We start from the raw sequence: 18,466 nt of genomic DNA, 5'->3' as shown, positions 1-18,466 counted from the left end.
TGACATATCATCCCAAATAGTCCAAAAGCTTCAAAAGTGTCTCCAGAACAAGTCTCCTTGAGATGTTGTGCTTAATTTTTTTTCTAATTTTCAAATCACACATTTTTTAAAGGAAAGGAAAGAAACCCACAAAGCATTATGGTACCTGTTTATTCTGTACCTCCATTTTTTTCCTCAGGAATTGGTTCATTACAGTGGCCAAGCTGTTTTTAAGTCTTTATGAACTCTTGAGGCACTTACTGGCAGTGGGAGAAATTGCAAATGTTAAAGTGTAAGAAACCATTGAGTAAATCCCTCACATGGAAATCATTCTGGAAAGATGAATTAGAAACTCTGAACACAAGAAGAACATCCTCACTTCATGCTCTTTTTTCTCACTGAGCTCATACAACCTCTTTTTCAGCTTTTAATTTGATTTCATGGTGCTGTCCATTATCAGGTAAAAGCTCCCAACTAGTCTGCTACCCTCTAGGTCTGCATCTCAGCTGTATTCAGCTTCCCCTGGATCCTGGAAGATTTCCTGTTTTCATTGTTCAGAAACCTTAAGACGATAAAAAAAAATTCTATCACACGTGTATGATTTCCTTTGGGATTTGAATTTTTGAATTTCTACAGAAATAAATATTTTATTTTTCCATGTCAACTTCTCAGTTTAGGTTTTGCAGGTTGTTTGGGGTCTGTTTTGTTTTGTTTTTTCATTTGTGTAGGCAACTTACATGGACTACAATCCTCTTAGTGAAGCTCTTAGGAAGGCTTTAGGTCAGAAGATTATATAGCCTGATGATTCTAAAGCTGTTACAACATTTCTGGGCTATGTTGTAAAACTTCTGAGTGTAGTGGAAAGCTCTAATATATTGAATGAAATGAGAGGGCAGTATTCAAACCTTCCCCCTTTTCTGTTTTGGCTGCGCAGTGTCATTTTGGGAGGTTTTTTACGATTCACAAGAAAGGGGAAAGAAGATATTTTACGTGGAGATAGGACGTTGTAAATGTCAAGTTAAAAATCCATGACTAGATGGTAGGTGGTATGTTATGCTTGACACCAACTAGATGGTAGGTGGTATGTTATGCTTCTCCTGTGAAGCTCCTGAAGATGTTCTGGAATGCCTCAGGTTTCACTTAGGTGCTTATGACGAAAGAAGAAGTGTGTGTGTAACAGTTTTTCCAAATTGCTGTGCCTGAGTGCAGGGGCGTTTTGAGTGCAGGGGCGTTTTTACAGTGGGGGGAGCAGGGGCTGTGTGCAGCAGGCTGCTGGGGGAGCTGCAGGGTGTGATGCTCTCCTGCTGCTGCAGCTGCTCTGACTGGCTCAGGGGGCAGTGGCTGTGTCTGTCTGCATCCTTCCTTGCCTTCACCTCAGCACCACGAGCTGTAAGACCTTGTCCCATTGAAGTCAGCAGCAGTTTTGTTACTGACTCCAGTAACCTTGTCTTTGGTCAGAATACCTGTTTCCTCTCCATTTTGCTTCTCAAAATGCTCTTTTTAGAATAAATAAGGTGTTGCATGTGCAACCATGTTTACACCTTATCTACTCCGTGTGTGTAGAGACACCTGTATACACATACATGTGCACAGAGGCTTCTTCTGTATTTGGATCTGATTTTAGGCAGCTCTTTGAAAATGTAGATTCACATACTAATGTACCAATGAACCAGTGTTCTAAACTGTCACCCTTAGCATATATCTACAAAAATGCAAAATAATAAGCATTTTAGACACTTTACTCCGTTCAGCTCTGACCCTATTACCACTGGGCGGTTTGTTTGGCCTGTTTCCTTTACTGATTAGTTTCGGCTCTCAATAAAACCCAGGAAGTCACATGGCATGACAGCTTTAAAAAATTACAAGATACTATCAGTGTGCATGATAATCCCCTTTCTTATACCCTTGACACTGTTCAGACATAGTCATAAATATGCTTGCTCCTTTATATTTACCTTCCCAGCTATATTTTCATTCAAGTGTCTATTCACAGCTGCATAATAAGTAGTTTGATTTGTACCTAATTGTAGTAATTGATTTTCATTATTTATGAAAGTCATTGTCAGAATTCATTTATGGTTCTGACTGTGAAGAAACTTGCAGCAACAGCTTCGGGTGACTGCAGGAATAAAGTAATTAACCAGATCACTTTAAAAAAGTCAATGACCATTGCATTAACTCTTAATATGTCAGGAATTATTTCCACTTCTGTATTCATACTTTTGCAATTCTATTTCTTTCTCATGTATAGAATTCTGTTCTTGACATATTATAAACTTTAATTATCTTGCTAGTGTGTTTTTATGCTAAATGACTAATTGGGGAGAAAGTAGGATGCCTGTCAGATTCAAAAATTGAATGTGTGTCCTAATTTGTTCTCAGAGCTGTGAAATAATTGTGGGCTAGGGTGGAAAAGTATTATAGATATAGGTATGCAAAGGAGCTTGCCAAGTGTCTATAGATCATAAAATGTCTTAAATCTACAGACATAAAAGTGGGATGAAGACACAGCCATTAAAAAGGCAGTCATTTTTGAGTGTCGCATAATTTAGACACTCTAAGTTATTGAAGTGTCACAAGTTTATTGCACCTAATTTATTAATACAATCATTGGGATTCACTTATGTCTCCTGCTCTGCCCCAAAACAGGCTAAAAGTCTGTTAAAATGCACAGACTCTGCTTCAGCAGTAAAAGTGTGAAATGCTTCTCAAAATACAAGGACACAAAAAATAACAATTTTATTGTAATACTTGCAGGTAACAGGTGGCCACGTTTCTGTTTATTTGTATTTGTGTATTAAAGTAGGGCAGAGAAATCAAATAAAAACCAGGTGAATTTTGTTCCTGTTCAACTTTTCCATTACCATGTTGGGTGACATTTGTATGGTGAAAATAGCCTCTTGCTTTGGCCTCTAACAAGGCCAAACAAAACACTCTCCCCAAAACCAACCAAGTAAAAATTCTTACAAATACCTTGTTAAGTGCTTTAATGCTTGGAAAAATAACTTTTCTTTGAAAATAAGGAAAAATCTATAATTTTTAAAAAAATATTTTCATGTACTGAATTGGCTTTTCTTTGTTATGAGTTTCTGTTTTGTTTATTTGCTAGCCAGGATCACTTTTGATGCGTTTAAGCAGTTGACTAATTCTGCTGAGAAGAGCTGGAGACAAAAGAATCCACTTGATTGTAATACAGGTGGAGTTTTGACAAAACACCTGATGTGATGTCTGAGACAATTATGCACATGAAGAGTTTTTTTACTTTAAAATTCTTTTTAAAATAAAATAATTAAAAATTTCTCATCTTTTGTTATCTTTTTTTCCCCTAATCAGGACAGAATTTTACCCTAAGGCAGTTAGGAGTTTGTGAACCAGCAGCTCGTCGAGGACTGGCATTTTGTGCGGAAATGGGGCTCCCCCACAGAGGTTACTCTATCAGTGCAGGGTCAGATGCTGATACTGAAAATGAAGGAGTGATGTCTCCAGAGCATGCCATGAGACTTTGGGGCAGGGGGGTCAAATCAGGGCGCAGTTCCTGTCTGTCGAGCCGTTCCAACTCAGCCCTCACTCTGACTGATACCGAACACGAAAACAAGTCCGACAGTGAAAATGGTAAGTTCTTGTGCATATGCCCATATATAAATGAATGTTTATTTGCTGTTTTGGCTGACACTCAGTATTTTAAATCATTAAAGGAATGGCCTTGAGTTATTTACCTGCTCTTTTTTTTTTTACCTTCTCTGGTTTTTTTTCCTCTCTTCTTCCCATTAAAGTCAATATTCAATATCAGTCCTAACTAATACAATGTTTGGGTATGGTGCTTTAGCTGTGATTTTGAAAGAGTTTGACCACAAAAAAAGATTAGTTGTGTATTATCTCAGGCCATGTCACCTGTTACCCTCTGGGGAACAGCTAAGTGGTGATAAAGTTGCTCCCCAGGCTAGCTCGCATTCAAAAGTTTCATTGTAAACTGTTCTTCAAGACATCTTGGAGAAGTTGCAGAATCTTAGAATGGATGAGTGAACTCAAAGAATAGCTTATTAACAGGGCTCATGTGATTGAAAAAGAAATTTGATTGTGCTTTAAACTTCTTAGCTGATGAGAGCAGTCGGAATTGTGGTGAAAAGGGACATGTGGCCTTTGATGTGCCTGGGGGACTGGATTACTGTGCAATTAAAATCTGCAACAAAAATCTTAGCAGCTTTGTAGGATGTGGAGTATGACCATTGTATATTAAGTCTTAGAGTTAAAATGAAAATAGGTTAATACAATTGACTGATTCATTTTTAAACCTTTTCAAAGTTTTTTTTTTACCTCCTCTTGAGGTTGTGAACAGAATCTAATGTGGTGTTAAATGCTAACTGTACCAATCAACTTTTATTTGCAGAAGATTTTCATCTTTGCTAGAATTAAAATAATTCTTCTATTAACTTCATGACTTTCTATGTGAAAAATTCAAAAGCGGAATAAAGAAAAATAAGTAACAATGAAAATTAGTGATGGCTATTGCCTGCATGTCTACATGTCATTTTATTAATTTATTAAACCTGTCTGCTCGGCTGTACAAAAATTAGAGCAATTTTATTGCTATCCTCCAGCAATGACTGTAACACATGGTGGGAAACAGCTATGTAGGTATGTATGTATGGAAATGCTTAAAAAAATAATGCACTTTTTTTTTAAAATACAAGCAATAAAGTTTAGTCCTTTCTGTTTATTATTTTAACTTCAGTTTGCGAAAGCAAAACCAAAGCCATAAATTGCTGTTATTCATACTTATTTTTCTGCTGGTGGCTGTTTCTACATGAAGATACCTGTGCAAAACCACTGTCTCAAATGGGACCCTCCTTTTTTGTTGGATATAATGCTACATGGTACCTGAGCAGCTCTCAGTGTTCACAGGTGTCTTGTGTTACGCTTGGAAAATTTGAGTCCGAGGCATGTTCTGAAAGAGGAAGACAGAAGTACTTGCCTACCACCTTTTGGCAGTGGAGTTTCTGTGGGATAAAGCTTATTGGTATTTCAGCTGCAGAACAATCTAGAATAAGTTGTTGAGCAGTCCTGTGATTTTGAAAGGTCTCTGGTGAAACAAATTCTCTTGACCCTCTTGTAAAACCCTTGGTAATTGCTCTTGAAAATACATTTTTATGTATACATGCATGCACACACTATTTCCATAGGGAGTCATATCTTTACATTGCTAAAGAGGTGACTGCTTCAGAGGTACCATTGTTTTGGTATGCTTTGTAACAAATTTATACTTACAAATTTTTGAAAAGGAAATTATCTGATTACAATATGCCAAAACATCCTCCATCAGCTGAAAGTTAGAGTGTTTTGTTTTTACATGTGTGAGAAGGCTGTGAATATGTTAAAAAATACATTATTCTGCAGTGGTTAAAATGATGGAAGGAATATCTGGTGTTTGATACAACTTCAACGAAAAGTTTAGCCACTAAAAAGGATTACAGTTGATTTATTTATTAATAGGAAGGCCAGCAGTCCAATTTAAGAATGTACTGGGACTGCTGTGAAGCTAATGAAATTTTGATGGCTTGAGAGTTCCCTAGGGTTATGAAACATCTATAGCTTGGACCAAGATGTTTCAGTGGAGATGTTAAAAGGGTGAAAAGCTTAATCTTCTTTGGTATTTTTTTTCTCTTAATTTTTGTTTCCACTGAACATGGAAGACTTGGCTGAGAAATTTCTTTATACACATCATTGGAGTTCAGTACATTTAATGCTCACAATAGAACAGAAAATACAATTTAAAGCCAGGGAAACGGTATCGCCCTGGCAGGCACAGGTGCTCTAATCAAAGCACTAAACTGCAGGTGCAAGTTTTGTTAATTTATGGCCCAAAGTTAACAGCTGTGCCAGTATACTGTTGAAATCTGACAAATCTGATAAGGCTTTGAAACCAAAGTGAGAGTTACAAGTCCTCTGTGCTGCATCTCCCTCTGCTGTGTGGGAAAGATTCCTGACTGCACTTTGATGGAATTGTTTCACAGGTAAATGCATTTCTATGCAGCATGTTTGCCTCTAAGGTAAGAAAGGAGAAAAAGGAGCAGCTGGTGATGATAAGCAAAGCACAACACCACCAGATCATACTTCCCTCACCTAAAGGCCTCAGTGTTTCAGCAATCCCACTGTTCACCCAGTGAAACTCCTGTTTAAATAGTCCATTGCCATCATCAGGCCTTACTGGAGTTAATGGGACTTGTGAAGTTGATGAGAACTTTGACTCATCATACGAGTTCATGATCTCAGGATTAACAATTTGCTGATTGGACTTGGGTTTTTCTTTCTTGCCAATTAGGCAGGAAGAGAAGCTCGGCATCAAAATAGCATTTCCTTTCCTTCCTTGCAACTGTTACGTACTTGCTCTTCTGAAATAGCTGTGGATTGCATATCCCTCAGGAAGGCAAAACTCACAATTCTGCTGCATAATTACAATAAGCAAGAAGAAATAGTTTGTTGAAAATACTAACCTTTTATTTGTCAAAGTCTTAATAGGATGTTTCTAAAATCCTGCAAAAGGGACTTAAAGTTTTAAATCATCTTGGAAGGTTTAGTGGTTTCTTTAAACAAATAACATTGCACATTATCAAGTTGGAAAATTTTAAATACACTAAGAATATACTGTGACTGCCAGCAGATTTAAAAAACAAAACAAAACACATACCAAGCATAGGGTTAATAGATGTAGACTCACATCAAAGGGTGTTTTACGATATCGCTCAGTAAATAATTCTGAAAAGAAATATTTTTCTTTGACTTCATTCAAGTTCCATGTATGACTCTTGGCATCATATTCTGAAAGATTTGTCATGTCAGCCTGCCTGAAGGAGGGCCTGCATCTGCTGATCTGGGCAACCAACCAGTGTCACATACAGTGTGATGTATCAGTTGGCGCACACTGAGCATGCACATGCTTTTTCAGGCTTTCTTCTCTATTCTCATTGCAAGTTATTTCATAAATGCTGCATCAAGAAATTTATGTTGGTAATTGTTCTAGGAGCTGTTGCTTTGAAATACAAGCAGGCTGTCTCTTACAAGCTTGCCAGTAATTTTATGTTGTTAAGCTGTTCTAAGATTACTAAAGCTTGTCTTTTAAACTGGATAAATATTCCAGGAGAGTATGAGCTCGAAGTGGTAGTTAGGCTTCAAATGGCCCATTTGCTTAAAGGGTCAATATATTTTTGAGGTATCTTAGAATCCACTTCTATATTTAAATTATTTTTTAAACCCATTAAACTGCAATCCCTGACTTAATGAGACATCAGAAGGTTAAAAAGCAAAACACGAAAGTTAATTGAGCAAGTTATTCCAGAAGTAGTGCAGCACCTTTTTTTTTTTTTTAAATTTATTTATTTATTCCTCCCTGTAAAATTATATAACTGCTTTTCTTTGTGCTTTTGGTATGCTGGCCTGAAAGCCAGGCATTGATTCTGACTTAAGTCATTCATATAAGACCAAAGTCTTTGGTCAAGTCCATGTCACCTTCTACTCCTTCCAAAGCTGTAGTGATGGTGCTTCTGAAAAAGGGTGGGGCACTCCAGAGACAGGCATACCTGGTAGCTGACTGCCACAAAAACTACCTGGGCACACAGAAAGTACTTCTGATGGCATTAGAATGTGGGCTTTCTTTTTTTTTTTTTTTTTTTGGGGGGGGGGGTTGTTTAGTGAAAGTTTTGCACTGATTGGTGTTTATTAGAAAACCAGAGGCGAGATCAGGATATAGCAAAATAAAAAGAATAAAGGGAAAGAGGGAGTCAAGTTCATGGCCTCAGGCAGTCATTCTGAATTGGTTAGATAAATGATTTGAAACTTAGACCAATTTTTCATGGATACAGAAAAGTAGATATTGCTGGTAGATTGTTTATTGCTGAGGGCTCCTATAGGAGAAAATATCACTTTATTAACTGCATGGGCACCTACTTGCTTCCTCTCCAACTTCAGACAGTTTCTGAAGACAACATTCTTGTAAATCTAATACTGTCTTGTCCTTCCAGAATGATGAATTTACTGGCATTCAGATCTCTGAAACCCAAGAAATACATTGGTAAGATACTTGCCAAGACATTTTAATCTGTTGTCTCTAACCCAGTTCATCCATAGCATATAATTGAACTCTGCAATATTAAATAATCCACATAATTCAGGAAGTAGTGTCACATGCTTTCACCCATTAAACATCTTTCTTTGTGCTAAGGCACAAAACTTGATTTAAATGGACCCTATTGAATAGTAGCTGCACCTGCTAGCCAAATGCTGAGCCTACTGATCAAAACCAGCCACATAGCTGGTGAATTCATCCTCATCTTACTGCTATACCACCAATTACAATTTCTTCACTTTTTCCCACAGATTTCCATCTAGCAATTGTCTGCTCCTCATTAAGCATGCCAATATGCCTTAAATCTTGCTTTGCTGCCAAAAAATTTCATTACCAGGAAATCAATCTGTTTTATTTTTAACAGAAGTCAACTCTGAAATAATATTTAATATTTAACAGGCATACAAATTTTTCTTTGGTTACGGAGACATGTAGCAGAAATCCATAAACAAAAGTAATTTTCTGGTTTTCTGAAATACTATAAGTTTTTGATAGTTATGCCAGTTTTCAGATTCTATTATGATAGTAGTCCTGTGGATATATTTCAGTTAATAATCTAATTCTTAATGCAAGTGAAATTCAGATTCACAATTCCTTTGGCTAGTGGTAGCTGGACTGACCTTTTTGCAGTAATTTTGTGTGATCTCCTGGGTTTCACAGATCTGAGTGCCACTGAACTTGCTGTTAAGGAAAGGCCTTAGATTCCAAAGGACCATCTTAACTATGATGGAGTCTGGTGTAGACTATCAGGCCAGGGGATGAGGCTCTTTGGCAACACTTGGATAAATTTTCTGATCTGCAGGAACTGTAGGTTTAGCAAGAACTGACATAAATGAAATAAGAATTGGGATCTGCAAGGAAAAACAAATCAAAGCAGAAAATCTCAGAGAATTTGCTCTTGGCTCTTAGGTTTATAAATCTTTCTAACGTTAAGGAATGGTAAAAGAGGTGTTTAAAGACCAACTGTCATATCTCAGGATTTCTCCAAAAATCTGAATTTTAAGGGGAAAAACACCATGCAGAAAAAGGAAGGAAGGTCAAATTTCAGAGGAAGAGCTTACGAAGATGTTTCAGGAGGACCCTGGGGAGGTCTGAAAATACAAATAAAATTGAGACTGAATCAGTAAAAAAGTAGAGTTGTGCAGAAACATGAATACTAAGAAAAAGAGGGAGTTGATTTATTACATAGTAATGAAAGAAAACTATATTGCTGATATGTTTTCTTCTGGTTGTTTTTCTTTTTCAGCATTTGCTGCCTGAGTAGCTGATCACAGAGCTAATACTAATACTCTTAAAGAAAGGATTAGAGGTTGCTTAGTTAAATAAGTTTTTTTCCTGTATGTATAGAGTATCTACAGGTTTTGGGCTTTTTATGATTCATGCATGAGAAACCACTAGATATGGTTCTGGAAGGTAAAAACAAACAGAACAACTTCAGAAGGGGCAAAGAGAAAGGAGGAGAAACCTTTCTAATCAGTTAGATGGCAAGCACCCTAAGAAAAAAAATCTGTTAAAAGTTTATGCTTCATAACAAGGAAGAAGAGACATTCTACATCATCTCAGGGTGCTGTTCTGGTGCTTAACTAATTTTGTTGTGAATTTTTTCCCCGTTATATCAAATGGGAGTTTCCCTTGCTGCAGTTGGGACCATTGCTTTGGGTAGTGGAAGACCAAAGTTAGATTTCTACCTTTTGCCTTTCAGGCTCACTGAGCATCTCCTCAATTTGTATGCTTCAGCACTCCAGTCACCATGGGCAGTCTTCACTGAATTCATTCCAGTTTATCAGTGTTGCACTGGCAAGCCCCAAACAGAATATTGTCATCTAGATGTGGCCTTCAAATGCTGAATAAAAGGCACTAATCACTTCCCAGGGTATGCTGGCTCCGTTCTTCTGAATGCAGCCCAGTATGTGGTTAGGCTTATTGTTGAAAGGGCACACTGCTGAACTTGTCCACATTGACTGCCCAGCTCCTTCACTACAAAGCTGCTTTCCAGTGGGCTCCCAGCTAGTACTGTTACTGTGGATACTCTGCCTTTGGAATTCATGAGGTTTCTTTCAGCCACTTCTTACAGCCTGTTGAGATCCCTTCAAAAGGCAATCCTGCCCTGCAGTGTGCTGATCAATCTTTCCAGCTTGGTCTCGTCCACAAACTTGCTAAGGGCACATTCCATCTTACTCATTCTCAAGATGTTAAATGCAGTACATAAAAAGATCATTCCAGTATTAGCTCCTGATGTGTTGACCAAGAGTTGCTCTTTGCACTACAGAACACTGCTCTTTCAGCCTCTTCATACAACCAGTTTTCCACAAAATGTCCTTTGCAGCTCACGCATTCAGTCCATCTCTCTCCAGCCTGGCTCCCAGGGTACCACTTTGAAAGCCTTGCTAAAGTCAAGGAAAACAGTATCTGCTGCTTTCCCTTTGTCTGCTGAGACACCTAGCTGTTCGTAGAAAGCAGGCAGCTTGTGTGGGTATGATTTGCCTTTGGTGAATACATGTTAGCTATTATCATTCACTTTCTTTTCCTGCAAGCCTATCCCAGCATATGAAGGATAACTCCAGCAGTATTTATTCTATCATCTTCTCTGGGAGACCGGGGTGAGGCTGCTGCCTCTGCTTCCTCATATATTCTGTGCCCATCTTGAAGATAACATGACCTTCTTCTTCTAAGGAGTCATCAGGAGCTTTCCCTCATTGCCATTACATTTCAAGGAATCAGACAGTGGCCTTCCAATGACATTGGTCATCTCTGCCAGCACCAGTGGATGCTGCAGGTCTTGGCCCCTGGATTTGTGTATGCCCAGCTTGCAGAAGTGGTGCTTTACAGCTCCCACTTCCTCTGCAGAGTAAGGGCTTCTCAATTGTCATTGAGCTTTGGCTTCCCCAGCCCCATCCTACATGTCCAGGAAACATTTCTGTTTCCTCCTGGGTAGGCATCACCTCAGGGTCACAGTGATCATTGGGTGGTGGTGTTTGCTGTGGTATGTGAGGGTTTCTTCCACAAATTTGTAATGTGTCTTTGTACACATACACAGTACTACTGAAATAATCTGGCTGCTGCACTCAGAGCAGTGCTAGGACAGAAGTGGTGTCTCCACGACTGGTTTGGGGCTACATTCTGAGGCCAATGCCAGCCAGCTGGAGGGCTAGAGCGAGGTTAACAAGCAAAACCAGAGATTTGAAATACAAGACACTAGAAGAGATTGGGAGAGAGCTCAGCCTGTTGCCCCCAGTGTGTGCTGTCTAGATACTGCAGCTGTTACAAAGGCCACACATGGCAAAAAGGACCAGAAGCAAGCAGTGCAAATAGCAAAAAGTTGAAGTTAGCTCAGACATTGGCATTCCTAAGTAACTCAGAGCAATAGACTGCTGGGGACCATGTAGATATTTAATCATCTAATGTATTTTCCAAAACATGCTGCTGTAGTTGCTGTCAGTCTCTGACAAAGTGGGTGCAGCACAATAGAAATTCTTCACTTCCTTTCTGGTTTTGATTTTTGTGAGTCAAGTGTCCAAAAATTAGTCAGCAGGAAGTATGTTAATAAAATTAAGGCTAGAAAAATGTTGCTCTGCAATTTGATATAATAGTAATATTTATATTTTGTTTTTCTCTTCTAACTGGAAATGGCTAACTTTTCATAGACTTTTTTTTCCTCGTTTTAATTTTAATATAAAAATATTGCCCTTCATTTCCTCTAAACCATATGTGTTCTTCTGGATCTGCAAGGCTTTATATGTGAGGTTTCCATAAGAGTAATATATGCTTTGCACATCTGTGAACTGATGATCTGCTGTTTTGATTTGGAATGTGGTTTTGATGTCCTTGAAAAATCACAGTGGTAGCAGTAAATTGTTTTAATTAATGAATTAGAGAGCAGCAAATTTGCTGAATCAGGCTTATCGATGTAATTATTACTGAAATAAAAAGAAGGAAAAGAAAAAATCTGTCAAAGCTGTGAGATTACTTGGTTATCATTAGAAAGCAAGTTCCTCAACTACTGCTTCCATAAGTTCCTGTACAGGTATGTCAATACAAGGGCGGGGGTGTATATACACACACAGATATTTATATATTCATCAGCTAAAACCAACTGAATGGCAGAGATAAAGTCTAAATAATAGTGATCCTATATAAAAAGTAGGATTATTCATATTCAGTTGTTTTAAAGGTGTTTTTTAAGCTTAGTCTAATTTTGATCTGAACTAAGATTTTAATTGCATTTGTATAAAAAAAATAGGTCATATTGAGAAATAATCTAATAATGATTTCAATTTTAAAGTAAATAGAAGCTGTGCAATTGTAAGAGTATCAATAATAATTATAGGTAACAGCATTTGTATGCCGGTCAAATAACAGCTGGAGAAAATTTGTAAAGTTTTGTTTTTTTTTTTTACAAAAAGTTGCAAAGGCTTTTGGAATAGATAGTTCTTTAACTCCTATTAAAACCATGTAATGGCTTACTTTGATTTTTTTGGATAAAGGTTTTTTTCTTTGACACAGATGAGAATTCAGTATAAAATTAAGTTTTAAGCCAGAACTGTTCTGGGTCTCGATAACATGCTGCCTGATCTGTTGGCAAAATTTAAGCTTTTTTTTTTTCTTCATTTAAGGTAAGAAGAGAATGAAGTCTCAAATCTCAGGAAAGAAATGCTTGCTAAGAAGCTGTGGGTTTCATTTTTATTCCACACCCTCCCTCTCATTCAGTATACCCTTTTCTTCCTAAATTATGTCAGGTGTTTAGCTATCTATTGTTTTCACCTGTATGTTGTAGAGAAGAAATGTGGTTTTAGATCATTGAAACCAGGAATAATAACTGTTGGGCTTTTTTGCACTCCACTTTAAAAATCTTTCAGTGGAAATGCCTTTGATACCATTGTGGTTTAGTCCAGGTTTCTGTATAATACATGGAAATTTGCAAAGTTCTTATTATTAGCCTACTTTGGTTTTTGTTCTTTGTTCTTTTTTTTTTTTTTTAGATTTTACAATTATGAACCCAGAGCATCCAGTTAGGAAGAATGAACAATGTAAATTCATTATGGATTAAATTACAAATATGGAAATGTTCAGTAGGTGTGTATATCTCATAACTGCTGCGATAACATCAATAATAGATAATAGTTTTCTCAGAGTTTGATGATTCTCTGCAGCTGCTGTGCCAGATCCATTCTGCTGCTGGCCAGTCCCTCCCTGGGGTACTGTGGCTGCTGTCTAGGTACATCTGAGACAAAATGTGAGCAGTTCCATCTCTAGTGCAGTATCCACAATAGAAAAAGAAGCTACTGATCTGGGAAACCCAGGTTCTGGATTGCCAGGCCACGACAGAGTAGAGACAGACCACAGGCTGTTTTTCTAGTTGACTATTTAATGGTTGCTTTTGTCCTTCTGGTGAAATAGATTCATAAATGTGTGTATATAGCCATATATATGCATACATAGTCAACCTTGCAGCACCTTTTCTTACCCAGGGTTTTGTCATACATGTAGTCTTCTTAGAGTAAACATACAGGGCTGAGGGCCAGTTGTTTCTTCTTTAAATGACCTAGAAACTTTGAAGCATTTTCACAATACCTGTGCTGTCATGAGCATGGGCAAGGGAAAGTTATTCTGGTATTTCACATCTGCCACTGAATTTCTGTATGCTGGAGAGATTGATTTTCCTTCCTCCCCCCCCCCAGTCACTGGGGTTTTATTAATGTAATATTTCTATAAAGGACTTTAAAGTTACAAATAAATTGCTTTGGATAAGTGCTGATGACTAATGCTATGGAGTCTCAGTCTGCACCTGTGGCAGGCAGTCTAAAGAATTTAGGTTGTTTTGTTTCTCAAAACAAAAACTTGAATTTCTTTTTGCAGTGAGATTCACTGAACTGTGTTGGTCACTTGTGCAGTTTGAAGAAAAATAGCTTAAGTGAGAAGTCTAAGATACTTTGAGGCAAAATTTACTTCTTTGAGAAGGTTTCAGAATTCTTTTCTTCCTGCTGTTGAAGATGAATATTGAATTTATCAAGGTATTTTATAATCTTTGAATTTCTTTTGAATATTCAAGGTTTACAAGATACCTGTGTCAAAATGACTTTGGAAGAATATGGAGATAGTGTCCAGTCTCCTTCCATGTAGATGGAACTAGGATTGTTCAAGCTGCTAAGTTCTTCATTGCGTGATTGCTGTATGTTCTGTAAGGAGATTTATTTGAAATTGCTTAAAAGCTGCACTCAGTGGGGAATTCTGCTGCTCCTTCCCTTAACTACTTTAGCTGCAGAGAACATATGACGTCTTATTCATTAACTGCCCTTGCTGCTTGTTTGCTTTCAGTAGAGTTCTAGGAGATTGTTATATTGTTTTGTAAACTCAATATTGCTGGATCCTGGCTGCTTATGGCAATTGAGATGAGATTAGATGCTTTTGTTAACAGGCCCCAGACTTTAAATTTATAGGGACTAGGCACCATCTGTTCTCAATTAAAGGTCCTGAGCTCTGAAATTAATTCCTTCCATTGGTCCATTAGACTCAATCTTTTGACCTGAAGTCATGATAAGGTTATATTAGCCTCTGGAGTCTGGCAGAAGTGAGGAGTTCACGCAGGGGCAGTGCTGAATATTCTTTTAGCCCTTGTATCAGCGTAGTTAGAGGGCAGAAAGCAATGATTGTTTTTCCATTTTGCAGGTAGAGTGAGATTTTTTTTAAATCACCCTGGAGATTGAGAGCTCACATCCTCGTGAGGTGTAATAGGACTTGTGCTTCTAAATCACTGAAGTGCTATTGAAAATCTTTCACAGAAAAAATCAAATTGATATAGAGAATGTTGACTAAATTCACAGGAAGGCTTGACATAGAAGTGGGCTGAGTGTAAAAGTCCATTGCTCCAGTCTTACATTTGCTCATTAGATTTGCTGTGTTGTGCTTCAGCTGTCTTTCATTGATTCCTTCTGCAGCTGCACAAGGATGGGGATCTTACCAGAAGTCCCTGCCCTAGAACTGTTCAGCCAGGGCATTTGCTGAATTTGTATCTGGCCTGTGGTGTGTAGAAGTTGCAAAGAAGAAATGGGTGGACAGACAAATGGGTTCATATTTTTGTGGTTCTAACTAATTTCTCATTTGCTTTCTACATTTCACTGAAAATCGAGGTTTTCTCTGTGAAAATACAGCAGGACAATACTGTGGAGTGGAAAGAACCTGTAACCATGAGATTTTTAGTTTCAAAGGAAAAGCTCCAAGGTATCAAATAGCCATGCTGGTTACTGGCAGTTCCTATACGCATGAAAATGTGTTTTAAAGGTTTCAGGATCTGATAGTTCATCAGCAGACTTTGATTTTATTTACACAGTGGTAGTAATCCTCTGGAATATAGTTTGTAAGAGTTTTTGAGACTGAAGGCTCTTCAGTGTCCTATGAGTGTTCCTGTCTTATCCCAAAATGCATTTTATTAGGCTGTTTTGGGATCTGCTGGCCATTAGGCTATGAGTAGCAATCAGTAAAGAGAGAGTTCATATGCCTGTTTTTATTCCTATGCAACTATCCCCATGACATAAAAAATACAGCTAGATAAAAATAATTCTTTTGTCTGCTGCCTGCAATTAAGAGTGCATTAAGATTAGTAACTTGGAAGTTAGCTATTTTTCAACATTACTTAAACTGGAATAATGTTGGAGTCCCCATGATACAAGGCAGTATTTGTCAAGTGTGGCTTAGATGGCTCTGTGACATGTATACAGATTTCAGAATTCATTTGCAGTTGTTACAAATGCTCAGATCCATTTTTGAAGATAGAAGTTAGAGTTCTTACCTTTTTCCCAAATATAGCATATCATAAAAAACTATTAATGGAACTTACCCAGCAAATACTGGTGCCCACTTTTTAAACATTGCCAACATTTTCCTTATCCAGAGAGTCATCTTTGCACTTCTGAGATTTAGGGAACACATTTAAACTGCTATAACAATATCGAAAATGTAGTAACAGAGTCTGTGTACTTTTAGTTAGCAATTTGCTTTTAAAATAAGTTCATTTCTAGTTTTCTTACAAATTCTTTGTTCTTTGCAGTATCAAATGCATTGATTTTTATAAAAAAAGTTAATCAGCTTACCTTCATTCAGAATGGATTTTTGTTCCTCTGATCAGCTCTACACAATTGAATTTTTCATCCTCTTTTCTGAGGTATTTCAATGTTATAAAAAAGCATTAAAGAGAATTCTGATAAATTATTCCTTTAAAAAAAGATTCTACTGCAATGTACTTTTGTTGAAGCTGGAGAGTTAATTGAACCGAGGGATTTCTCTTTTGTTTTCAATGATAGAGATATCTGTGTTTGGTAAATACAAGAGACAATCTCTCATGGGGAACAGGCTCCCTACTGATTCTGGTTACCCCAGAATTTATAATATGGATTTGAAGTAACCATTTAATTTTGATTATTTGAAAATCCAGTCTTGTTTTTGATTTTGAAGTAGAGTTTAGTATGTTTCAAGGTATAGGAACAAATATTTTCCAGTCATATAAAAAACCCATTAAAAAGGCTTTCTGAATGTGTTTCTGTCATGCTGTCTGATTCTGCTTTTATGGAGCAGTGGTGGTTCTTCCCAGAACCCGTAAAAAAGCCAGACAGTGTTTTTATCCAAATCTGTGATTATGCTGTTTTGCCTTGAGAAACAAACAAAAAATAAAAAACCCCAAACCAACAAAATAAGCTCAATCCTTCCCTTCCCAAAAACCCACAGTCTTTTTTTCCAGTGTGGTTCTACTTTATTTTTCCTTGTTAAATCAAGCTGACCTAATCTTTTATGAGTTGTTTTTGTGTCTGTATTACCTCAGGCTGTGCTCTCATCAGACTTCACAAGCTAAGTGGACTTGAGTTTTGGATAGTCTGTGGAAATAATCAAAGAAAATGTACCATGCTCCTGGATGTGATGATAATGGCTCATTATGTCCATTAAATTTGGTCCTGACTTGGTGCTGAGTATTCTGCTGTGAGTTCCAGCTAGACCCCTTGGACTCTGTGTGCTGATCACTTGTAATTACTAAAGCACAACTGTTAGCTCAGCTAAACTCCAGTTCCAGTGTCTTTCATTCTGCTTATCAATTTCTTCTGAACTTTACATGTGGGAAGCCTTCAAAGCATTTGCTTTGAAGTAAGAGACACTTCAATGAAATCTTGATTTGGTCACTAATTTGCTGTATCTGCATTTGCACACTGCTTAATTTTTCTGGTTTTGTTTTTCTGCTTATAAATGAGCATCACACTGCTTATTTTCCATCAAATTTACTAACTCTGCCTTTTTAACTTGTTGAACTTGAAACAGTTGGGAATATTTTTGGTCTATATATATATATGTGTGTGTGTGTGCATAAATATATATAAAATCAGAATACATTTGCAAGAACAAAGGGCCTACCTTGTATAAGTTTATAAGTGCTTCTGAATCCTGCAAATAATCTCTCTAAATTTTGTACAATTAAAAATACCCAGTTGAGTGCAAAAACCTAGACAATTTCTTGTAATTTCAGATGAGATGCACAATTTATAAGAATTTTAAGATGCTTGCATGTGCACATTCTGAATAAATGCAAATATTTTCGTATGTTCTTAAAGTGCATTGCTATTGCTAATTGCTATTACTGGGAATGTGTTCTTTATCTACTTGTACTGGAGTAAAAAAGCAGAGGCTGTGTTACTGCCCTTTCTTCAGTTACCTGCACCTCCCATTACAGCAGAGTACAGCTGAGATGGTATTTTTGTACAGGCTTTGGCTAAATTGCCGTGTACTTCCTGGATTAATTCTCCTGATTTTTGATTATATCAGTACTCTTAGATCAAGTTCTGACATTTTTCACACTCCTCTACAATACCAGTTTTAGATTTTTCTCTTATCTCTTGTTCAGGGCTCTTCAAGCTGAGGCTTCAAATTGTATCGATTCAGATTAATTTTCTTTTTCTGGAAAATGGGCACAAGTGTCTTCATCTCCTGTTTTGGAGGAGTGTGCTTGATATTTTCCCGTAGGATGCACAAAACATAAGGGAGAGGAGTGAAATCAGCTCCTTGGAACTATCTGAACCGGTCTCATCACATCTAAATGCAGCAATGGCCTTTCCTCCACTCTTCTCCCATTCAGCCAAAAGCAATGGAACAGGTTGTTATCAGGTAGACAAGCCAGATTCCATTCTTGCACAAAATGAACGTGCCACATTATAGTCAGCCACTGATTGCTGGCAATGGAAGCAGACTGTTGCACATTTGGAGTCATAGGTGGGGATCAGGAGGGAGCACATTCAACCTTGCAGGGACATTGGATGGAGAGTTACTCCTTTCCTGCAGTGGATTAGGGAAGAGGAAAAGCCTCTAAATTCCATGGTGACAGCAGGTCCAATT

The 18,466-nt window shown here is 37.5% G+C and overlaps 1 protein-coding gene across 1 annotated transcript in view; it reads left to right on the top strand.

Annotated features, from left to right (window-relative positions):
• TENM3 (teneurin transmembrane protein 3) overlaps nucleotides 1-18,466 on the top strand; it is a 347,191-nt gene that overhangs the window by 48,542 nt on the left and 280,183 nt on the right. Inside the window, exon 3 of the mRNA XM_084205259.1 lies at nucleotides 3,313-3,591. Within this exon, the coding sequence (XP_084061385.1) occupies nucleotides 3,313-3,591 (279 nt within the window). The remainder of the gene's footprint in view (nucleotides 1-3,312; nucleotides 3,592-18,466) is intronic.

The sequence above is a fragment of the Fringilla coelebs genome (genome assembly GCF_963513975.1).
Source record: "Fringilla coelebs genome assembly, chromosome: 4".
Lineage (NCBI taxonomy): Eukaryota > Metazoa > Chordata > Aves > Passeriformes > Fringillidae > Fringilla > Fringilla coelebs.
This window is presented reverse-complemented; position numbering and strand designations above follow the sequence as displayed.